Source organism: Grammomys surdaster, unplaced genomic scaffold (genome assembly GCF_004785775.1).
Source record: "Grammomys surdaster isolate TR1022 unplaced genomic scaffold, NIH_TR_1.0 958, whole genome shotgun sequence".
Lineage (NCBI taxonomy): Eukaryota > Metazoa > Chordata > Mammalia > Rodentia > Muridae > Grammomys > Grammomys surdaster.
In genome coordinates, this window is record NW_021605377.1 from 42,446 (window position 1) to 66,596 (window position 24,151).

Consider the following 24,151-nt stretch of genomic DNA (forward strand, 5'->3'; position numbering starts at 1 on the left):
TCATGGTAAGTGTAGTTCAGCAATGGTGGTTGCTGTGTGAGTATACAGTGGTGGGGGATATATGCCCTGCCCTGGAGTATTTAAATCGTGTTTTGAAAAACAGGACTTACATACAAAGTATTCGGGGAGTGCGTGTGTAACTGAATAGACTGCCACAGAGTTGTCCTCTTATGATTTGGATAGAAATGTACCCAGAGGTGCCTGTGTTTGAACACCAGAGTCCCTGCTGGTGGCACAGAACCTTTGGGAGATGAGTCCTTGCTGGATGAAGTAGTTCACTAGGGAGTTTATAGGCCACTCTGAGTTTATAGGCCAGCCCTGCTTCCTAGTCTGTTTACTGCCTCCTAGGCTGCTGAGGCGTGAATGGTAATCTCATGTGCCTGTCACCATTCTTTCCGTACCATGATGGACAGCTCCTTCAAATAGCAAGACAAAGTAAAGCCTTCCTCCCTTAAGTCTTCTCAGTCAGGGATTGTGGCACAGTGACACACACACACACACACACACACACACACACACAAGCCATTACATATATGGAAATAGGGAAGGTCTGTGTGGTTTAGAGACTTCGGGGAGTTTTCAGACCAAGTGTACTAGTATGGCCAGATAAGCCTAGTGATCAGGTAGAAAGGATCACTGTTGCCTAGTGACTCACCTGTATTCTACCCCTCAGAATTCTATTTGGGATCTGTTTAAGGTCACCAAAGCTTGTACTGCCAGTTAAACACCTCTGATCTGAAAATCCAAAGTCCAGACATTCTAAGTCCCCGCATGTCGCCACAAGTGTAAAATGAGGTGTATATCCTCATATGGAACTGTGTTTCGTGAGCAGAGTTATTTAAAATGTGTTAAATTATCTTCAGGCTATGTGTATATGGTATGTATGAAATATGAATTTCATCCCCCTAAATAGTTCATTACACTATGTAAATATTTAGAATCAATCTCTCTCTCTCTCTCTCTCTCTCTCTCTCTCTCTCTCTCTCTCTCTTTCTCTCTCCAGCATCTCACTATGTAGCCCTAGCTAGCCTAGGACTTGCTCTATTGACCAGGCTAAGCCTCAACTGCAACATCTTTCTGCCTCCTGATTGCTGGGATTAGGAGTGTGTTCGATCCTGCCAGTCCTGAAACAAAATAAACACAGTATCATAATGGAGCCTATCTTTAATCCCAGTACTCAGGAGGCAGAGGCAGTAGGAATCTCAAGGGCTCCATAGCAAGTTCCAGGCCAAACCAAAGCTATCCAGTAAGACCCCATCTCAAAAAACAAGCAGAACAAAACAAAAAAACAACTCTTAACACTAAGACCTTTCTAGTCCCAAGCACTTTAGATAAAAGGTACTTGGCCATGTAATATTATTTCTAAGACACCTTCAGTGACTTTCATGACAATATTTTGCGCACTTGGATTTTAATGCATGTCCTTCACTTTTGCTTTATTTCTAGGTAGTCAGCAGATGAAGCAGCAATATGGTACTAACCTTAGCTTGGGGACAGCCCTCAGGACATTTTAAAACCTTGCAGCCTTGACTTATCAAGTCACTAAAAGCTGCTAGTTGGCTTTTCTGTTAGCAGTAGCAGAAGGGTTTTTATCCTAAGGACTACTTTTTTTCCAACATAATATTTTTATTGATTATTTGGGAATTTCACATAATGCACCCCAAGATCACACTTCCCAGTCCTCCCAGGTCTGCCCCCCCCCGACTGTTGACACCCTCCCCCTTTCACCCCAGAAAAAACCAACCAAGTCCAATCTGTGTTGCCCACATACTCCCTGGAGCATGGTCAAGCTCCCAGTGGCCAGCCCCTTAAAGAAAAAAGAGTCCCTCCGACACACACTCACCAGAAGCCGGCACTGTGGAGAGCTACACTTCAGCATCCCTGTCACTATTGTTAAAGGCATCTCTTCAATGGCTTCCTGTCTAGGCTCTTTTTCGGTGGCTGGAGGCTTTTGTGGGGGGTAAAGTGGGAGTTGTCACAATAGCCTTCTGTGTCTTCTCTTTTCTCAAATGTGAGTCATTAGTCTTCAATACTATGGCAAAAAATGGCCATCCTAAAAAGACCTCCTAATAACCTAAAAATCAAATCAGCCAAAATCTGAAGCCAGGTTATATCTTCTGAGTTTTGGGGGCCTTTAAAAAGCTGTTGGGGGTGTATGTCTTACAGAAAAGCCTCTGCCTTTCTTTGGGATTTGCTGTTCTCGTACAACAGGTTTGCTCACTTCTGTATTGATGGTCTTACCCCAGTATAAGTGTCCTGTGCGCATAGGATGTTTAGCAGTATCCAGGCCACAACTCCTTTGGCTGAGAAGTTTTTACATGACTCTAGATATATAGATATAGGACATAGATAATCAATTATAAGAAAAATTTTGTTATTTGCATTGTGTGTGTGTGTGTTTATGTGTGTGTGCGTGTGTGTGTGTGTGTGACAATGTGAATGTGTAGAGGTCATAGGACAACTTTCAGGAGTTAGTTCTGTCCACCATGTGTGGATCGCTGGAATCAAACCTGTGACATCATGCATGCTTGGTGGCAAGTACAGTGATCTACAGGGACATCTTGCCAGTCCAGGAAATTCGTTTTCAAAACATCCTTTGGTATGCATATAATTTTACCCTTTATCAAAGATGAAAACACATTTTATACTATTGAGAGATGGTCATAAGTAATCACACTCTGGCTGTCATTGATACTGCAGAATCATCTTCAGAATTATTTTTTCTTTTCTTTTCTTTTCTTTTCTTTTTTCTTTTTCTCTTCCAACACAGGGTTTCTCTGGTTGTCCTGGAATCTCTCTGTAAACTGAGCTGGCCTCAGACTCACAGAGCTCTGTCTGCCTCGTGCTGGGATTAAAGGCCTTTGTGACTGTTGTCCAGCCTTCAATGTTTTTCAGTTGAGATTTTCTTTTTTTTGTCATAAGTGCTAAGAGTTCTTTCTAGAAATAGTGCACATGGTAGAAACGTGTGTGGGGTATTTTAGAAATTCCTGAAGCTAAGAATGTGCCTCAGGAGGGTAGATGCCAGCATAGCATGCCAGAGGCCCCTGCTTGAGTCCCTAGCACTGCCCAAAACAGATGGTAGCACACAGAGAGGCCTGCTGTCCCAGCTCTACAGAACTGGTGGCCAAACAATCAGTAGTTCCAGCTAAGAACTCCATCCTTCATCAGAAATCACAGCTACTCAACCTTACCAGAAAGCAACATGGCATTTGCTACCAAAAAATAATAATAATAAAAATAAAAATAAAAAATTTTTAAAAATCCAGGATCAAGGTACATCTCTGATCCTTTTCCAGCAAAAGATGCTTCTAGTATAATCAAAGAGTTGCAGGATTGGTCTGCCACCTAGTGGACACCAGAGGCTACTTCATGCTTGTTTCCCTGCCTCTTAAACAGAGGCAGAAAATCTCATGCTTTAAAATACTCTTTTAAAGTTCCTTACCTTTTATCTCTCTTTCACCTATTGTGTGGTTTCCAAGAGAGGGCCTCTTTTTGATTTTTGATGATGTACTCAGAAGCCCGTCCTAGGCAATTGCTAGTATGGGCTGATAAGATGGCTTGGGGGTAAAGGGGCTGTTGAATTCGGAATGGAAGGCAAGAAAACTTACTTAAGAGACAGAAGCTTAAAAGCGAAAACTTTATTTTCTGCGAGCTCAGGGAGGTGGCCATCCACGAAGGGAGATTGTACGTTTTCACAGAATGGGAACACAAAGCTAGGGGGAGTGGGGCTGTTGCATTGACCAATCACAATGGGTTAAATGAGGAAGTTAATGGTGGTGCCTGGGCCTTATTCGGATCACCTGGTTTCAGGATCCTTGGGTCAGCTTTTGTAGTCAGGTCCCTTCCTGGACTCTGGTCTGAAATTTAGAATGAGAAGGGAACAAAGGAGTGGGCTAGCACACTAAGTCATGACAGGCAACACATTTATTGCATGTGTGCCTTAGTTTAGATGACAGGATGACAGCATCTTCCCTCTTTGCATCCTTTGGTTAACAGACAGACCTGAAACCCCTGAAGAAGCAGGACAGGAGTTGGGTTCTGGGACTGGGGACCATGAACTCACTTTTGGCCCTGCCAGCCAGATGGCACTTGTCCTCGAGATGGCTGGACTCGGGATGTGTCTCCTAACAGAGCTTACTGCCAGATCTTATGACTAAATTCAGTCCTGACGAGCCACATATTGGAAGGAGAGGTCAGATTCCCAAAAGTGGTCCTCTTGACTCCCAACCTGCCCATCTGCCCATGCTGTGCACACCTCTCCCTCCCACTACATACAGAAATAAAATAAGATTTTAAAGTGTGTGTGTATGTGTGTGTGTGTGTGTGTGTGTATATATATACATATATATATATATATACATATTTGTTTTTTTCGAGGCAGGGTTTCTCTGTGTAGCCCTGGCTGTCCTGGAACTCACTCTGTAGACCAGGCTAGCCTTGAACTCTAGAACTCAGAAATCTGCCTGCCTCTGCCTCCCAAGTGCTGGGATTAAAGGCGTGCGCCACCACCGCCCGGCTTAAAGTATATTTTTTAAAAGTTACTAATTTAAGAATAATTTTCTTAATGAAATTCTTACCAAATAAAATTACCAGTGCAAATTATTTTGTATTTATATAAAATATATTTTATATTATATTTGGGCTGGAGAGATGTCTCAGAGGTTAAGAGCACTGACTGCTCTTTCAGAGGTCCTGAGTTCAATTCCCAGTAACCATGTGGTGGCTCACAACCATCTGTAATGGGATTCGATGCCCTCTTCTGGTGTGTCTGAAGAGTGACAATGTACTCACATAAAATAAATTTTAAAAAATTATAAAATTAGATGTCCTTTTTAAATAATGCTGTGGATTTTGGGCTCTTTTTTGTCTTAAGACTCTCTGAAGCTTTTTTTTTCTTTGTAATGAGTGGTGCCAGTTAGGAAGTAGAGCCTCACTCACACATGAGAGCCAAGGACTCTACCTCAACTGCATCCTGACACTAGTTTTGTTTTGTTTTTAATCATTAATACAGCAACAACAACAACAACAACAAACTTACTGGTTAACAGTAAAACAAACGGGGCTGGAGAGATGGCTTAGTGGTTAAGAGCACTGACTGCTCTTCCAGAGGTCCTGAGTTCAAATCCCAGCAACCACATGGTGGCTCACAACCATCTGTAATGAGATCTGATGCCCTCTTCTGGTGTGTCTGAAGACAGCTACAGTGTATTCATATATAATAAATAAATAAATCTTTAAAAAAAAAAAACAGTAAAACAAACAAAAAAAGATTGTGTTTTATTTTGTCTCAAAATGGAAATTCCTAGCCTTTCAGGGATAGTTAAGTTTTCTGTGGTGGTTTGGAACTCCATAGGAGCTGTGTAGTGAACAGTTTTACACAGGGCCTAATGAATACCTGGCTCCTATTTTGCTCTCCAGCCAGGCTGGATGACTTTATTGCTCTGACACTGGCTGGTGATCTTTGGACTGCTGCCTGTGATGACCAGAGCTGAGAAGAGAGTACCACTTTGTTTGGATTCAGAAAGGCCAGGTACTGATGTATGGGGCTCAGCTTAGCAGGCAGCAGGGCCCACAGTTCCTAGGTGACCCCAGTCAGCCTACCAACTGCCTGCCTCTGTGATATCTCTAAATATCTCCAATCCAGCCTTCCACTTGTAGTACAAGGACCTGCTTAGCCATCGCCTTCCTGCATCCCACGGGCTAGCTCTGCTACGGCAGCACAAGCCTGGGTGGATGACCCATTAGGGCCCAGCAGTGCAGATCTGAATTCACACTTTAACCCTAGTACAGTAATTGCCCCAGGCAGTGTCTGCTGCCCATTATGTGCCCAGTCAGTGGTAGAAAGTGCATCGAAAATGCCATAATTACCAAGTTAAATTGTAACACAGGCTTGTAATCTGCCTCAGAAGGCTGGGGTGGGAGGATTGCAAATCCAAGGCCTCTCAAGGCACCTCAGTGAGATCCTGTCTCAAAATACAAAGTCAAGGGGGATGGGAGTGTAGCTTTGTGGCATTTCTAGGAGGCTTCAAGATTATTTCCAAGGTCAAAACAATCTTGATAGGAGACATTAGGATGCAGATATTTTTCCATTAGGTTTAAAATTAAATTATGATATTACAGTACTGTCTATTCTAGAATAATGGTTTTCCTTACTGCAGGGGGATCTTAGAGGTGTTCTGGGAACTGGTGAATTGGAAGGAAGGAGCACAGAATCTTCAGGGAGAGGTGGGACAGTGCCTAGGCAGACAGAGGCAGGAATGACAGCTGTGACGGCTGACTTCTTGAGGTCCTGACATGTGCCAGGGCAGTCAAGGTAAGGGAACACAGTCAGGAGACCATGTGCACACTGTTGATGGTTAAGAGTTGACAACATATGACTGGGCAATGGCAGGTGGATCTCTGTGAGTTCTAGAGTTCAAGACCAGCCTGGACTACAGACATCCAGGGCTGACCAGAGAGACCCTGTCTCAAAAAACAAACAAAGCGAAACATAGCAAAACAACAACAATAACCAGTTGATGGCATGCATGACAAAAAGAGGGAAGGACACACATGAAATTCTGCCACTCTTCTGGCTTGGGGCCACTAGGAGCCCAGGGAACTGCTTCCTGGAACTCACGACAGTGTAGTAGCAAATACAGAGCCCAGAATGATCCTGTGATCATGTGTTTATTTCTGTCTTACAGATTAAGAAAGAAAACAACAACTTTGTTAGAGAAGCCAGTGCAGCAGGAGGATTTTCTGTCTTCAGTGTGTGTGTGGGGGGGTACTCCTTAGTTTCTAGCTGAAAAAGCTCTTTTCCTGGGGTATCTTGATTCAGAGTCTCCTACAGAGGGAGGTGGTGTGGACGCCGAGAGGGTGGAGAGGCCCGTGAGGAAAACTTGCTGCTTTTTATCTTGTTCCCTCTTAGGTTTGTGGTCGTTCAAAGCTTTGCCCACAAAAGGTATTTTCCTTTGGAAGTGCTTCAGATAGTCAGGTCCAAGGTGTTCCAGGAGTGAGGGAGAGAGCTGCTGAGAGGCTAGTGGATAGTAGAGTCACCTAATCCAGCAGTCACACTGTAGGTTTTGAGTCACATGTGCTCAAAGCCAGAAACTCTTAGATATTTATTTATTTATTTAACCTTGAGACAGAGTCTCTCCACATAGCCCTGGCTGTCCTGGAACTCACTATGTATACCAAGCTGGCCTTGAACTCAGAGATCTGCCTGACTTTGTCTTCTGAGTTTTAAACAAAGAGCAATGAAAACCATCTAAGTCAGCTCTGAAGAGTTAGAGGGATTTCATAGAAGTGTCACCCTCTCAGGAGACCTAGTCTCTTGTGGGCATTGCGGTGGTGTGGCTGCAGCTGTCACAGGATGCCCAAGGTGTCCTGTTCACACCGGCCTCCACCCCTTCCTGTTGCATTCATCTGGGTAACACTTGGGGCCTGTGATACTGTCTTTATGTGTCAAGATTAAAAATTTAAAGACTGGGCATGATGACTCAACACCTGTAATCTCAGCACTTGGGAGGCTGAAGTAGAAGGATTGCCAGGAGTTTAAGGTCAGCCTAGGCCTCGAAACTCTGTTTCAAAGATAAGTAAGTAAATAAATCAAGGAATGAATGAATGAATGAATGAATGAATGAATGAATAAAAATGTAAGTCTGTTTATTCGCTGAGGCCCATGTGCCATGTGTATCTCTGTCACTGCTCAGTTGCAGTTGTATTCGGAGGCCAGTGTCGCTCTTCTGAAACTGAATAACCCCAAAGGTTTCCAAGAGCTGAACCAGCAGACCAAGAAGAACATGACCATCAATGGGAAGGAACTGACCATCAGCCCTGCATACCTGCTGTGGGACCTGAGTGCCATCAGCCAGGTAAGGAATGTAGACTCCGACAGCCCAGGTCAAGAAATCAGAATGTCGGCCATTGCCAGAACCACTCACCTAGGAAAGCGGTCGGCAGCAGAACTAGCATGTTCAAATTTTACAAGTCAGTTTATTACAAGGAAGAGGAGGACTTAACTGAGAGGTGACCCTGATAAGAACGTGTCCACCCCCCCATGCTCTACCACTGCTTATTGAGAAGAACAAGGCCGAAGAGATGGCTCGGTTGTAAAGAGCACTTGCCGCTCTTCCAGAGGATCCAAGTTTGCCTTCAGCAGCCACATTGGATGGCTTCTAACCTCCTATGAGTCTGTTCTTGAGGAATCTTACACCTTCCCTGGCCTCCTAGGGCACCTGCATACACATACACTCACAGTCACTCACACACAAATGTAAACGAAAATAAAATAAAGCTTTGGTCAGGCTGGATGGCACATGCCTTTAATCCCAGCACTCTAGAGGTGGAGGCAAGCAAATATCTGTGAGTTCGAGACCAGCCTGGTCCACAGAACGAATTCCAGGACAGCTTTCCAGGGCTACACAGAGAAAAATAAAAAAGGAAAAAAGAAAGAAAGAAATTAATTAATTCCCTAGAGTCTCGCCTGCAGCCTGATCTTCTGGAGACGTTTTCCACTGGGGTTCCCTCCTCTCAGATTACTCCAGTTCATGCCAACACAACATAAAACTAGCCCCCTTAGAGCAGAGCAGGCAGAGGACCAAGAGAAGCTGGGACTGAGAGTAGATACTTACGTCTTTATGGGTCCACTATCTCCCCCGTCTCCCAGTCCAAGCAGGATGAAGATGTGTCTGCCAGCCGCTTTGAAGATAACGAAGAGCTGAGGTACTCACTGAGGTCTATCGAGAGACACGCACCATGGGTACGAAATATTTTCATTGTCACCAACGGGCAGATTCCATCCTGGCTGAACCTTGACAACCCTCGAGTGACCATAGTGACCCACCAGGTAGGTGACTTTGCACATACCGAGAGGCTGCAGTTTCCTGTCCGTGCTTTCAGTGTGGTACAGTGATGTCACGATTTCATGACCCCCACCCCCACCATCCCCCGTTCTCCACCTCCATGTCTGCCTTTGTGAATTAACAGTCTCCTCTTTTCCCTCTTTCTAAATGTCCAACCAAATCAAAGCGGCTCACGTTTGCCCTCTGTGTGTTTTCTGTTAAAAGGACATTTTCCAAAATCTGAGCCACTTGCCCACTTTCAGTTCCCCTGCTATTGAAAGTCACATTCATCGCATTGAAGGGCTGTCCCAGAAGTTCATTTATCTGAATGACGATGTCATGTTTGGTAAGGATGTTTGGCCAGATGATTTTTACAGCCACTCCAAAGGTCAAAAGGTAAGAGATAGGTGGGCACCTAGCTAGAAAATCACTAGCAGATGAGGAAATCCATGTGTACATTTCTGTATTCAAGAATTAACAAGCAAGCATTTATGACTCCCAAATCAGCAGTTAGGCGGTAAGAGGACTACATGGGGAGATTGCATTCCTGCAGTCTTGGATAACCAGAATTCCCTTTTTTTTTTCTCTCTCTCTCCTTGACCCTTTGTGTTTTCTACTATCACAAAACTACTTTGCAACAAAATTGTAGCTGGGGTGACAGCAAAATGACCATCATAGAAAATTAGCTTAGCATAGTGCTTAAAGAAGTGGGAAGTGGGGGTGTTGGCACATGCATAATCTCAGCATTCAGAAGGCGGAGGTAGACAGATCTGTGAGTTCAAGGCCAGCTTGGTCTAAAAGAGTGAGTTCCAGGACAACCAGGACCACACAGAAATCTTGTCTCAAAAAACAAAACAAACAAGCTATACACACACACACACACACACACACACACACACACACACACACTAGAAGTGGGAATGGGTGAAGTTTCACACAAGGTGGCCTGTCTGACTCTGGCTGCGTTGAGGATGGTGGGGAGGATGGGGGGAGAGGCTAAAGGTTTAAATCAGGTGGCATGGGTTGATAGCCTGTCTGAATTGAACTGGATTTTTTTGTTTTCTGTAGGTCTAGCCCCAGGGACTCACACATGCTACAGAGCCAAATTCTTTTAGCTGTTGACAAGCGCTAGTTTCAGTTTAGATTTAGATTTTAAAAGTAAATTCTGAGCTGGGCGGTGGTGGTGCACGCCTTTAATCCCAGCACTTGGGAGGCAGAGGCAGGTGGATTTCTGAGTTTGAGGCCAGCCTGGTCTACAGAGTGAGTTCCAGGACAGCCAGGGCTATACAGAGAAATCCTGTCTCGAAAAACCAAAAAAAAAAAAAAAAAAAAAAAATTAAAAGTAAATTCTGAGTAAGTCTAGTGTGCAAAGGAACAATGACTTTATAAAGAGGTGGGTGTGTGTTTATCATTAGTGGATTTAATTTATAAAGTAACCATGCACCACACAACTCGTCTTGGGCGCTCTGAGTGTTATAGTGATTTGTCTAAACATGGCCTCAGCATGGAGATAACAGCTCCTAGCATCTTCTCTTTCCCTCAGCCTTGAGTCTGGTTATGTATAAATGAACACAGGGGTTACTAGTAAGTGTCGCAGCTAAAGAGTGACTGTGGCGGAGTCCCCTCTTCCTTTGGCATGTTTCTATACTTACATGTAACTCTGCCATTGGTATTTTATGCCAAAGTAGATTGTATGAGCATGTTATTAACACTAATCCATGGCCGAGTCCTTGTTCCTGAAGCAGACAGGAAAGAACAGCTATGAGTATCATGGGTAAACACGCTCAGCAGCCAGCTCGGCAGGCTCAACACTTCAGTGGGCATCGGCCAACCTAAGGCAGAGCCAAATACCAGCAGCTACTCTTTGGGAAACCAACTTTTCTTAAGGCTGCTTTATAGTTACATTTTAATTCAAGAGTAAAAAGTGTCAGAATTTATTGTAGTTTCTCTTCGATTTTGTCACAGGTGTATTTGACATGGCCTGTGCCGAACTGTGCAGAGGGCTGCCCGGGCTCCTGGATTAAAGACGGCTACTGTGATAAAGCCTGTAACAACTCAGCCTGTGACTGGGACGGCGGTGACTGCTCTGGTGAGGATGTGCTAGGACCTATTCGTCTTCTCATCCTTGATCCTAGGAACACATGCTTCTGACTCTAGAGTCCAGAGGTCCCTGGTCCATGTCGCCATGGGGCCCAGTTGACTCGTGGGATCCCTTGTTGTAGGCACTTCTCTGGTGTAGGCACTGCCCTTGGAAATATCTTTCATTATTACTTAAAGCATTTAGAATACTCCTAATCATGTGAACCCAAGGATCGCTCTCACCAGTTCTACAGGAGTCTACGGTAGTAACTTTCAGTGGGAAACTGCAGCAGGCTGTGAAATGATCAGAGCTGCAGAAGAAATAGTGCTTATCTACTTAGCACTTCCCACCTCCCTCACCCACAGGACCCCATCCCCACCCCCAGCTCCCCACCCCCACAAACTGCCATGCACCCTTGGACGTATCGTTGGCACTTTTTAAAATATGTTCACTTACTAGCTTTCAGTTCATAAAACACTAAAGTCTAGAGCATTATTTTTTTGCCCATTTGAATTTTTGGGGCACGGAGAAAGAGAGTGTACACAGATATTATCATCCCTGCATTCTAGAAGAACAAGTGGGCTTATTGTAGTGTTGAATATTAGAGGAAACAAAATGTTAAAGCTGCATTTCAGTGTTCTCTGTTGTAAAATACAAGCAGCTGCAAGGAGCGAGGACAGCAGAGCAGACCGAGAACTGTGAACATGTGACAGCACTAAGCCTGTGACTGGACACCAGCTTTGCTCTCTTGTCATAGCCACTACCATCTGCAGTCCACCAGCGGATACTTCTGGGGATTTCCTGAAGACACAGGCAGTCGTCTGCTGAAGAATGGGGAAGAGACTTTATAGCTGCAGTTCATGTATCTATCAGTCTAGCAAACATGATGAACTGTCCTCTTTCATGGCTGTAAGCCCTCCAAAGACTCTTTCTTCCTCTTCCCTCTGCAGGTAATAGCGCAGGGAGTCGGTATGTTCCAGGAGGCGGGGGTACTGGGAATATTGGAGTCGGACAGCACTGGCAGTTTGGTGGAGGAATAAACACTGTCTCTTACTGTAACCAAGGATGTGCAAACTCCTGGCTCGCTGATAAGTTCTGTGACCAAGCCTGCAACGTCTTGTCCTGTGGGTTTGATGCTGGTGACTGTGGACAAGGTATGTTTGTTGCAGTGGAAACATTAGAGACAAATGACTAAACCCACAAAGAGTGGAACACTCGATGGTTGTCATTCTTTAAAGTAATTCTCAAATGGGCAAAAAAAGTTGGAAACTAGTCATTGAAGTTTATTAATAAAAGCCACGCCACATCTTTATACTGTGTCAGGGTTAACATTCCGTACAAATTGTTGTGGTCACCTCAAATGGTAGCATGAGCCACATCCCCAAACCTTGTATTAAAATTTGTGAGCATCTTAAGATAAATTTAAAGTCATCCTTAGAAAATAAGTACTTGACCCCAGAGAATTAAGGCCAGGGAGTAAAAATGCCTAATTAAAAAGAAACCATGTTTGTGTTTTTTCCTCTAGATCATTTTCATGAATTGTATAAAGTAACACTTCTCCCAAACCAGACTCACTATGTTGTCCCCAAAGGTGAATACCTGTCTTATTTCAGCTTTGCAAACATAGCCAGAAGAGGAATTGAAGGGACCTACAGCGACAACCCGATCATCCGGCACGCATCCATTGCAAACAAGTGGAAAACCATACACCTCATAATGCACAGTGGGATGAACGCGACCACGATACACTTTAATCTCACACTTCAAAACTCAAATGACGAAGAGTTCAAGATCCAGATAACCGTAGAGGTAGACACGAGAGAGGTGCCTAAACTGAATTCTACAACCCAGAAGGCCTATGAAAATTTGGTGAGCCCAGTGACACCTCTTCCTCAGGCTGATATCCCTTTTGAAGATGTTCCCAGAGAAAAACGCTTCCCCAGGGTCAGGAGACTTGATGTAAATGCAACAGGGAGATCCCAAGAGGAGGTGAAAATCCCCTGGGTAAATATTTCACTCCTTCCCAGAGAGGCCCAGGCAAGGCTGAGCAACTTGGATTTGCAACTGGAACATGGAGACATCACTCTGAAAGGATACAACTTGTCCAAGTCAGCCCTGCTGAAGTCTTTCCTGGAGAATTCACTAGATACTAAAGTAAAATCTCAAACTAGGACTGTTGAGACAAAAGACAACCTGGAGGTCCCACAGGAAAAACTCTCTCACCAACGTCCACACGGCTTTGCTGCTGGACACAGACCAGAGAGATGGACGACCCCAGTGGAGACAATGACCGTGAATGGCCATGACCACGATTTGAATCCACTCCCAGTCTTGGAGACTAATGCAAGATTGGCCCAACCTACACTGGGTGTGACTGTATCCAAAGAGAACCTCTCACCACTGATCATTCCCCCAGAAAGACACGTGCCAAAAGAGGAGGAGAGGGACAGAGCAGAGGGCAATGCTGATAGCCACGTACCTGTAAATGCATTGGTCCCTAGCAGAAAGTTACAGCAACACGCACAGAGTTACCCAGGCTTTTTGCCATGGGAGAAAAAAAAGTATTTCCAAGACCTTCTCGATGTAAGTTAGATCTAACCTTGTTCTTTGTCGTGCTTTGGAACATAAATCACTTTCAAATCAAAGTGGTAACATAATAGTGATTTCCATTTATCTAACATTTTCCTGTGACCAAATAAGTGCTTTTCTTGAGTGACTTTCATTGAATTTTTCCCCAGTAACCCTAAAAATAAAAATGCCACATAAAATGTGAGTTAGGATTTTAGCTAGGGGTAGAGGCTGGGCAAGTGAGAAGAGCAGGGCTGACATCCTGTCTCTCCTTAGCCTGTAGATCTGATACTTGAGGTTCAGATAAGTTCATTCTTGTCCCTCCTGTCATCCTTGGCCTTCACTATGACATGGGGTCATTTTTCCTCTAGGTGCTGCCACACCTAGACACAATCACTCCTCAGGAAGAACACAGACACAGTCACTCCTCAGGAAGCCTGAGAGGCCACCAGGAGGGGGGATTTAAACCTAGCGATTATGGCCATAAGGTATTTCTATTGAGATTAGGCAAAGGGTCCCAAGGGAGATGGCCTCAGCTTTGCCCAAGCATTAGGGAAGACTTCCAGGAACCAGGCCTGGTGAGCTGACCATAGACGGGTTGAAGTTGACAGACCCAGAAAAGCTGTACAGTCAAGGCTGGACAGTGAAGAATGCTGAAGTGGGGCCCATGTCTTGTTCCTCTCAGCCCCTTTAGGAGAGATCTTTTTGCCTTGCACATCAGCCACTCACTAATTGAGTGGAGGATAGCAGGTTCTTGCCTGTGTTTCTTTATACACTCTCCTACCTTTCCTGGAAGTATAGCCATTTGGCTGTAGACAAGTGTAATTTTTAAGCAGTATGAAATCTGCCATTGAAAGGGAAGGTCTTGACTCTCCCTTCTTGAGATGGATGGAGGGCTGTCCTTCTAGTCTCTCTAGGTACATAAGCAGCCAGCTATGTGGTTCTGTGCTACAGCAGTGACTGTCTGCCATCCACACGCTCCCTGGTTGCCTCTAATTCAGGAGGAAGGAGCCCTGTGTTCTTTCTAACAGCTAGACATTTGCAGCATTTTACAGCTACTGTGTCTCAATACAACGTAAATTTTATGCTTCAGTTTTTATTCCCATTGGTAGACTTGCTAGGTTTCATCCTTGAAAACTTTGGGTCCTAAAATGTGACACCACCTCACATTCCCATCATGCACAGGGACACTTGCTGTCCCATACAATCAGCACTGGCTCTTGCCATTTCTTCACGTTTGGAAAGCAGAAAATTTCTTCCATTAAAATATGTTCAAATTCTTGGTCAATTTCCTTGGACCATTCAGTTCTGCCTAACTAACTGCCTTTGACTTTATCATACAGTGAGCTCAGTTTCTTTTAGTTGTATTCAAAACTCAATCACGTGTTCCTTTGTCACCAGCCAAAGTAGCTGGACATTTAAGACATGATAAAATTTGTATGTAAATAACGTTTCTAAATGTTTCACCACATTGGCTTTGAAGTCATGTTTCTTTACGACTAGTTTTTGATGCACACCTGGCCTGTCACATTGCTGTTACTCTCAAGCCAGTGCTTAAGATCCTTGTTTTGTGGTTTTTTTTTTTTTTTTTTTTTTTTGGTTTTTTCGAGCCAGGGTTTCTCTGTGTAGTCCTGGCTGTCCTGGAACTCACTCTGTAGACCAGGCTGGCCTCGAACTCAGAAATCCACCTGCCTCTGCCTCCCAAGTGCTGGGATTAAAGGCGTGTGCCATCACTGCCCGGCTAGTGCTTAAGATCCTTAAAGAGACCTGATAGCGTGAACACCCCTCATCTCCAAGAACTATTAGGGACCCACATTCTGTAACACTGCATAGTGGTGTTTATCGCTTGTTAATAGAATCCGCTGTGGACTAAACACAGTGTTGAGTTATGGAATTCTCTTTTCAGGAGGAAGAGTCATTGAAGACACAGTTGGCATACTTTACTGATAGCAAACATACGGGGAGGCAACTTAAAGACACGTTCGCAGACTCTCTCCGATACGTCAATAAAATTCTCAATAGCAAGTTTGGATTCACATCCAGGAAAGTCCCTGCACACATGCCGCACATGATTGACAGGATTGTTATGCAAGAACTACAAGATATGTAAGTCTTCGTTGTGCCTGTGTTGCCTGCCTGTGTACTTGACATTTGTATATCTGCCCTACCGAGCCTATGGCCTTCGTATCTGATAAGTCAAAGATGCCGTAAATAAGACACGCAGACAGACTTCTGTTTTCATAGCTGTCCGATACCGTATGTACCTGGGGTCTCCAGAGCTCTCTGTATGTTATATTTGGACAGGTTCCCTGAAGAATTTGACAAGACTTCATTTCACAAGGTGCGTCACTCTGAGGACATGCAGTTTGCCTTCTCCTATTTTTATTACCTCATGAGTGCAGTTCAGCCCCTGAATATTTCTCAAGTCTTTGATGAAGTAGACACAGACCAATCCGGTGTCTTATCTGATAGGGAAATCCGAACACTGGCCACGAGAATTCACGATCTACCTTTAAGCTTGCAGGTAAAGTATTATTTCAGCCTTAAGCTTGTGACATGTCAAGGAAAAAAAAAATGTAATTCTACTAATACCTCTTTTCTACCACATTTCAAGTAAAGACAATTCTGAATATTTAATGTAGAGATTGATAACTCATCCATTTATTAAAGCCAGAATTAAAATAATATTTGCAATTTGTGTTTTATGGGTTGTTTTTTGTGGCCCTGCATTGAGATTAATCATCTCTTATCTGAGGGAAGAGTCTGGTGGTAGATAACCTGCTTAAGATCCTTGTGACAAGTTCATTCAGAGCCTGGAGCTGTGACTGACTGAAGTCCTTCTATGATCCTTAGGAATACAAAACGCATGCATACAGATACTGAAATGAATTAGATGTACAACGTTCTCTCTTGAGACCCTGGGCCACCTTGTAGAGATATGTCTCTCTAGCCTCATGTTCTTTCAGATGAGGATGAAAGATTTGTTGTTGTATAATTTCATTTTTCTCTTTTGAAATGTTTCTGTTTTATATTTAAGAATTTTATTGCTTTTGAGCTATTTGAACACCCAGTTTTTAGACTTCCACATACTTTTTTTGTTTTGTTTTGTTTTTTTTCGAGACAGGGTTTCTCTGTGTAGTTCTGGCTGTCCTGGAACTCACTCTGTAGACCAGGCTAGCCTCAAACTCAGAAATCCACCTGTCTCTACCTCCCAAGTGCTGGGATTAAAGGTGTGCGCCACCACTGCCCGGCTTCCACATACTTTTTATTATGACTTTTTCTTTTCCTTTTTGAGCTTATATCATTTCCCTGTTGCCTTTCCACCCAACAAGTCCTCTCATGTTCCTCCTTCCTTGTTCTTTTTCAAATTCATGCCCCTTTCCCCATTAATTGTCCTTAAGACACGTGTGTATATGTGTATGTGTGTGTATTCACACATGAGTACAACCTGCTCAGTCTGTATAATGTTACTTGTACACACATTTTATTTTTAAGCCACAGCTGTATTTATGGTGTATATAACATATTTGTATTTTTGCTCTATTAGGATTTGACAGGTTTGGAACACATGTTAATAAATTGCTCAAAAATGCTTCCTGCAAATATCACTCAACTAAACAACATCCCACCAACTCAGGAAGCGTACTATGACCCCAATCTGGTAAGTTTCATGTTAATCCTTATAAGGTGCGTCTCCTCCCTTCCTGTGAGGCTCATCAAAATGAGAGACAAAGGAGCAGTACAGATAAGACAGTTCCATCTTGCTTTAGAATCTCTTCCCACTCTGCAAATATGTAAGCTAATACTTAGACCGGTCACTTAGATTTCATAAACAGACTTCCTGGTGAGCAGCGGTGGCAGCAAGTAACCCCAGAACTCTCTTTTGGAGAAAGAACCCTCCCAGGAAACGTCAGCTGGGGCACTGCTGGCCCTTCCTGGGTTTTATGGGGTTCAGCAATGGGTTCCGCCCAACCGTTGCAACATCATTTATCCAAAGTAATCAGAAGATTGTTAACTGTAAGAGATGTCTCTGTTTCTGTAATGTGTGCACCTCAGAATTGGTGGGAGGGCATACATAGTACGGTACTTAACATGGTTTTATAAGTAGTGCATATGATCTATGGAAAAATGCTTAGAAAAATCAGTTGATTAGGAGGGAAATGGGAAACATACTTATGAGTTGAATTATCAAAACTTCCCAAATACGATCCATCCCCTACTTAAAGACACAGAATACCTATACATCAAGAGATACACTGAATCACTGATTCTTAGTTCTAGTATCTTACTTTATTTTTCATATTTTGTTCAATAGATAACTTTCATAATTAGAATAAAATTCTACTTTAAAAAACCTACTAGGGTAGAGAGGTGGCTCAGTAATCAAGAGCACCGTTTGTTCCCATAGAGGTCCTGAGTTCAGTTCCCAGTGCCTGCATGATAGTTTACAACCATTTGTAATGCCTGTTCTAAGAGAAAATCACACAGCTGTTTCACAGGATATTCTTATTCACTGAAAGGGTGTTTGTGAAACTCTAGGCATTTTCTGCCTGTAGAGAGAATAAAGTCATTTTAAAATATCGAGGTTAAATTATACCAGCTAGAGAACATTCTCAGAAGAGTTTTAAAATAATAACTGCTTTTTAAAATTTCCCCCAGACACTAATTCTGTCAAAGCTAATACCGGGAAAGGCATATATGGGTTAATTACCTGGGTTTTGTTTGTTGTTTATTTTTGTTTTGGGTTTTTTTTACATCTGTTAAAATCAAGACCTGGTGGTCCATGGCCTAAAATCCCACCACATGAGAGACAAAACCAGGAGAATTATAAGTTTAATATCAGCTTGGGTCTTAGTTCAGCAAGTCAGTGATGCTGTCTAAGAAGACAAAAAATAGTTAATTAGGCCAAAGATGGGTAATTTTTTCTGCGTGTTTGTCAACACACCCTTTCTCTTCAAGATGGAAGGTAGGCACCCTGGATTGCCAGCCTCATTGACGGTACACGTATCTTTAGGTGTACCCCAAGAGCGTGGCTAAGACAGTAGCCAAGGGGAAATGATGCCGGGCTCCTGAGCCATTTCCCCTTCAGTGTGTCCTTTGCCCAGTAGACTCTCGGTAAGCCCTTAAGCTCAGCCTCCCCTGCTATGTCTTGCTTGCCCTGATGTCTGTCTGACCCACTTGTGCCCTCTCATAGCCTCCAGTCACTAAGAGTCTTGTCACCAACTGTAAGCCGGTAACTGACAAGATCCACAAAGCGTATAAAGACAAGAACAAATACAGGTAAGGGGTAAACATGTCTTCATTCAGCTTAAGAATAGTTACAAAGGTCCAGTGTGTTTATGCCTCTATGGTGTTTTATTAATTGTACATTTGTTTAGAGGTTCCTCTAGTCATCTTAAAAGATGCATTTATTTCTGTTCATGTTGAGTCCAATAAGTATTCAAGAATGCTTTTCCTATTTAAATATTGTTTTTCATTTCCATGTATTCATTAAACTATTGAAATATGTTTGACAATTAGGTTTGAAATCATGGGAGAGGAAGAAATTGCTTTCAAGATGATACGTACCAATGTTTCTCATGTGGTTGGCCAGTTGGATGACATCAGGAAAAACCCCAGGTACGAATTCTTTTCTTATTTTTTCTGATTGAGTATAATTTTTTTTAATTCTAAAAATAAGTATGACTTACAAGGGAACAAGCAGGCGTACAGAGAAGAGTGACGTATTTCAGTTTGGAGTAGACAGAAGCTCCCCAGGTAAAGGACATAGTCCTTCACCTGGGTTTGAGTAGAGTCAGGTGCTGCGGGTTCAGTTGTCAGCTCCCCACAGAGGGTCTCGCCCAGACAGCTAAGAAGTGGGTGGCGCCAGCTCTAGAGCCAAGCAGACGGTGGGGGGAGGGGGGTGGCTTGTATGCAGCTGTCACTTAATATTTCTTAAATGGTTCCTCCTGAGCAGTTACCATGGCAGCTAGACTGAGTCCCTGGTGCCTTCCTACCGTGCAGGAGGGGTCACTCGAGTGGATTCTGAGACAACTCATTGGCTGTTTGATAGATAACCTGGGGCTTCTTAGCTTTTTTTTTTTATTTTTTATTTCGTTGTAACTTATTTTTGAGACAAGTTCTCACTAGCCCAAGCTATCCTAGAACTCAATAGAGATCCGCCTCTGCCTCCCGAGATCTGAGATACAGGCATTGGCCACCATGCTTGGCTAGTTTCCCTTTTTATCTTTCTTTCCCTTTTGTTCTTTAGGTAAGGTATGTGTGTTGGGGGGGAGGGGGCGTTACTTTTGGTTTTTTGAGACAGAGTCTCTCTGTATAGCCCTGGCTCTCCTGGAACTCTATCTGTAGGTCTCTGTAGGCCAGGATAGCCTCAAACTCCAGAGATGTGCCTGCCTCTACCCCCCACCCCCCCCCCACACACACGTAGTGCTGAGATTAAAGGCGTGTGCCACCAGGCTGTCCTATCTGTGAATTTTTAAGTTGATCCTACATCCTCTTTATTTTTCTAAGAATTAGTAGTTGGATCTGAAGGTTTCATTAAGTTGGTTTGATTTTTTTAATTGTTGTGTTCAAACGTTTTGGTGTCACGACTGATCATAATCTTAATGGGCCCTCAGCTTGTGACTCTCCTTCAAGAAGACTTGAAATAAGAAAGGACACCCCATCCTACCTCGCTCTTGCTGACCCCGAGCTTTGCAGCTCGGTTGGAGATACAGAGTCTACACTGCTGGGCACCATCCCTGTGTTAGCCATCTACAAGAGCATGATACGCAGTCAGGTCAAAGGCACTTGTACTAGGTGCTTACATTATAACTTTCTCCCCAGCTGTGGAGTAAGCTCATTTACTGAGCTGCACTGAATGGATGTTACTTATTTATTCCCGTAGTGACATGCATCTTTCAGAATTACCTCCTCTGTTTCTCTTGTCTTACAGGGGAGGAATTTGCAAGGAAATTTTACAAAGCATTCCTCCTCCAGGAAAGATATCCTCGAGTGTGCCAGCTGGGGGAGCTGGCGCACTGAAATATTTTTGGAGCCCAGATTTCTTACTTTATTAGATCAGGCTCATGCGTGTGATGACCAATAACTCCCTGTTGTTTCAGGAAGTTTGTTTGCCTGAATGACAACATTGACCACAACCATAAAGATGCCCAGACAGTGAAGGCTGTTCTCAGGGACTTCTATGAATCCATGTTTCCCATACCTTCCCAGTTCGAGCTGCCACGAGAGTATCGGAACCGTTTTCTCCACATGCATGAGCTGCAGGAATGGTAAATTCTTGTTTTTCGTGTGTGTGTGTGTGTGTGTGTGTGTGTGTGTGTATCTGCATACATATTTCTATCTGAACTTTAATGTGTTATCTGCCATGTAATTTATTTGGAAAAATAGAGTTAGAATTTTTGTTCTATTAAACATTTAAAAGACACTTATGGGCATTTCAAGAGATTTGAAAAATCTTGTAACTGGGTTGGTCTTTTTCAGTTTTACTTCGTGAGGCTTCATTTAATCAGTTGTTAGCTGATCAATATCTCAGTGAGCAGCACTGATGTGGGTGACCTTGTCATTGCAATGCAAAATGCTAGGCACATGAAATCAGCGTGGGCTGGCCAGACTTCCGGGCAAGCTTTCAGAGCCAATGGGAACTTCGGAGATAATGTCAGAAAGATTGACATCTGTCAGGGCTTGCTTAGAACTTAGAGGCAAAGGCTAGGGGGTGCAGGGAAGGGGGACAGCATTTGAAATGTAAATAAATAAAATATGAATTTAAAAAATTGCTATAGTTGGGAAGGGTGAGACAAGAGAAGTCAAATAAAAATTGACATGGGGGGGTGTCATACAGTACACCTCACCATTTTCAGCCATACGGTTGGTTCACAGGTGTTTATATATTCATGATACTGTGTAGCATCGCTCTGGTGTGAAGACTTTCCCAGTAGCCTTTGAGCAGACATTTCCCCATCACTTTACCCTCGGCCTCTGGTGACCATTTATCTGCCCTCTCTCTGAATTCTCTTGTTTGTTAGGACTTGTACCACATGACCTCATGTTTCTGACTTTTTCCCCATTAGGGGAATTATTTCTTTTCTTAGTGACAAGAATGCATGCTAGGCAAGCACCAAGATACACGCTGAGCCCTTGATTTTTTTTGGTTTGTTTGTTTGTTTGTTTTTGGTTTTTCGAGACAGGGTTTCTCTGTGTAGCCCTGGCTGTCCTGGAACTCACTCTGTAGACCACGCTGGCCTCAAACTCAGAAATCTGCCTGTCTCTGCCTCCCAAGTGCTAGGATTAAAGGCATGTACCACCACTGCCCGGCAGAGCCCTTGATTTTTAAGACAGGGTTTCACTACATACCCCATGCTGGTCTAGAACTCCCTTTGTACCTTTAGTCTGTAACTTGTGATCTGATCTTAACCTCTACCTCCTAAGTGCTGGGAGTAAGTAATTTGTCCACACTGAAGTAGCTGGGAAGTGGCAGAGGAAGCCTGACTCTTGTTCACGCATTCTAGCATCTTCCCTAGCCGCTCTACATGCTCTCTTTGTTTTTTTATTCACTGCTATGAGGTCAGGCAACTTTATCTTTGAATTTATGAAAGCTTTTAACCCTTCACCTGCCTCCCTAGGTTGGGTGCTGGGATCCAAAGATGGAACATATATAGTTCTGGCTTTGAGGGTGCATTCTGTCCAGGGTGAGGGGCACCAGAGAGAATATATTAGGTGTAGCAGTAAGGTTTCTAGTGATATTGGTGTACTGGGGATGGGAACACTTATTCTTTTGGGAAAAGGTGACATTTGGACTTGATTTTTGTCCTTATGAAACATACCTCTCACAACAAGGGGAATAAAAGTTTACTCCTGAGCCAAATGAGAGTAGCCTGGGGAATGAATTCAGGTTTCCCAATAACCTGTGGAAAGGTTTCGTGATGTTTCTGTGGTTATAAAACAAAAGGAAATCATAAATAAAAGTACTTTAAAAATACAGTGGTAGAAGCAATCGGGTTAACAGCTGTCTGCAAAAATACAACTATCATGTCAAAAGTACCTACGTTTATTTTGGAGCCTAATAAGAGTGACTAATCCTTGGGAACACAGATTTAAGTTGCCCCCCAGATTCCATGTGCCAATGTGATAATAGTTAAGATGACATTTTCTATAATAACAGAACATAGAAAGTCATAAATTAAGGTACTTTTACAATACATTACTGGAAACACCAGATTGGCAGTTAAAACCGAGCTGAGGAATGTCTGCTGTAGGCTTTGGTGCTGTCTGTCGGCTTTCAAGGAAATGACAAAAGCAGAGACTGTCGTGAGGCAGACTTGGCAGGTCTCAAGAACTTGAAAGAACCCGGTGGGTGCAGCTGCATAAATGAGACAGACAGTGTTCTCACTGCCCCACCAGTTCATTCTCCTCAGGAGAAGCTGCGAGTGAGTGTGGATTCACCTTACATATGCAGCTTCTCACCATGTTCAGCTTCCTGAGCTTCCAAGTCTTAATTCCCTCCAGTCCAGCTTCCGACTTATCGTCAGTGGCACAGTTGAGTAAGTGGTGGGCTTAAGAGTAGTTGGAGCGCTTTTCCGTGGCACCTAGGCAGTTGGCCACGGCAGATGAAGCTGAATATCTCCTTCGCAGCCACCCGCTGTCGGAAGCTTGTCGCAGTGGATAGTGAACAAAGCTGTGTGCTTTCTGTGGCAAGCACTTGGCCACACAAGTACATATTGGTGCTGTAGGTGATGGTGGGAGGGCTTTGTGTTCTGAATCAATGGTGGGAATGACAAAAATGTGTACCACTCATTTTAATGTAAAAGTATGCAGTAAATTAATACAGTGGCTGTTTTTCTTTATCTTAGCTGGTTCCCTAATAACAACACCAAGAGACCAAGATTTATTTTCAACTTAAAGCACAATAACTAAGCATTATAATTCTATTCTAATCTACTAATCAAATCTGGTTACCTCCCAGCCAAAATCCCCGAGATACTTACATTTGTGTATTGGTCTGGCCTTCTGTACTACCTAAAGTACAATATTTACTATAATACAACAGATCTGAACTTGTGATAGAAATGTATATTTTATTAATATCTTAGAGTTGACTGGCTAGATCTTTTTGCTTCACAACATGCACAGTGTGTTTCTATAGAAATCAGTGAGTAACTCTTCTCTTTATGAGCAGGAGGGCATATCGAGACAAGCTGAAGTTTTGGACCCACTGTGTACTAGCAACATTGATTATATTTACTATATTCTCATTTTTTGCTGAACAGGTAAGTCTTCTAAGTTCTGCTTGGCCTTTAGGAATGATATAAACTCACACCCAGAGTCAGGTGGAGAATCCCAGTACTTGGGAGGTTTAAGGATAGCCTGGGCTACTTAGAGGTTGTGTTGAAAATCTGTACCACCAACCCCCTCCCCCAGGGAGAAGAAGAAGGAAAGGGAAGGGAAGGGAAATCAGTGTAAAGAGAACATTTAAATGTATCCTAGTATCCTATTAGCACATCACCCTGCGTCAGTGTGTCCAGCACATCAAGTCATGCAGTGCTCAGCCATTAGCTTATCATCCTGTCAGTATGTCCACCCTGTGTCAGTGTGTCCAGCATGTCCAATCATGTAGTACCCAGCAAGCCATAACCCTGTGTAAGTCTGTCTGTTCTGTGTCAGTGTGTCCAGCATGTCCAGT

The 24,151-nt window shown here is 43.4% G+C and overlaps 1 protein-coding gene across 1 annotated transcript in view; it reads left to right on the forward strand.

Moving 5' to 3' along the window:
• Gnptab (N-acetylglucosamine-1-phosphate transferase subunits alpha and beta) overlaps positions 1-24,151 on the forward strand; it is a 68,271-nt gene that overhangs the window by 41,163 nt on the left and 2,957 nt on the right. The window contains exons 8-20 of the mRNA XM_028783074.1: positions 7,695-7,856; positions 8,651-8,830; positions 9,051-9,221; positions 10,791-10,914; positions 11,856-12,059; positions 12,431-13,488; positions 15,380-15,579; positions 15,778-15,997; positions 17,021-17,134; positions 18,668-18,753; positions 18,994-19,092; positions 20,577-20,744; positions 23,648-23,738. Coding sequence (XP_028638907.1) covers positions 7,695-7,856; positions 8,651-8,830; positions 9,051-9,221; positions 10,791-10,914; positions 11,856-12,059; positions 12,431-13,488; positions 15,380-15,579; positions 15,778-15,997; positions 17,021-17,134; positions 18,668-18,753; positions 18,994-19,092; positions 20,577-20,744; positions 23,648-23,738 — 2,877 coding nt within the window. The remainder of the gene's footprint in view (positions 1-7,694; positions 7,857-8,650; positions 8,831-9,050; positions 9,222-10,790; positions 10,915-11,855; positions 12,060-12,430; positions 13,489-15,379; positions 15,580-15,777; positions 15,998-17,020; positions 17,135-18,667; positions 18,754-18,993; positions 19,093-20,576; positions 20,745-23,647; positions 23,739-24,151) is intronic.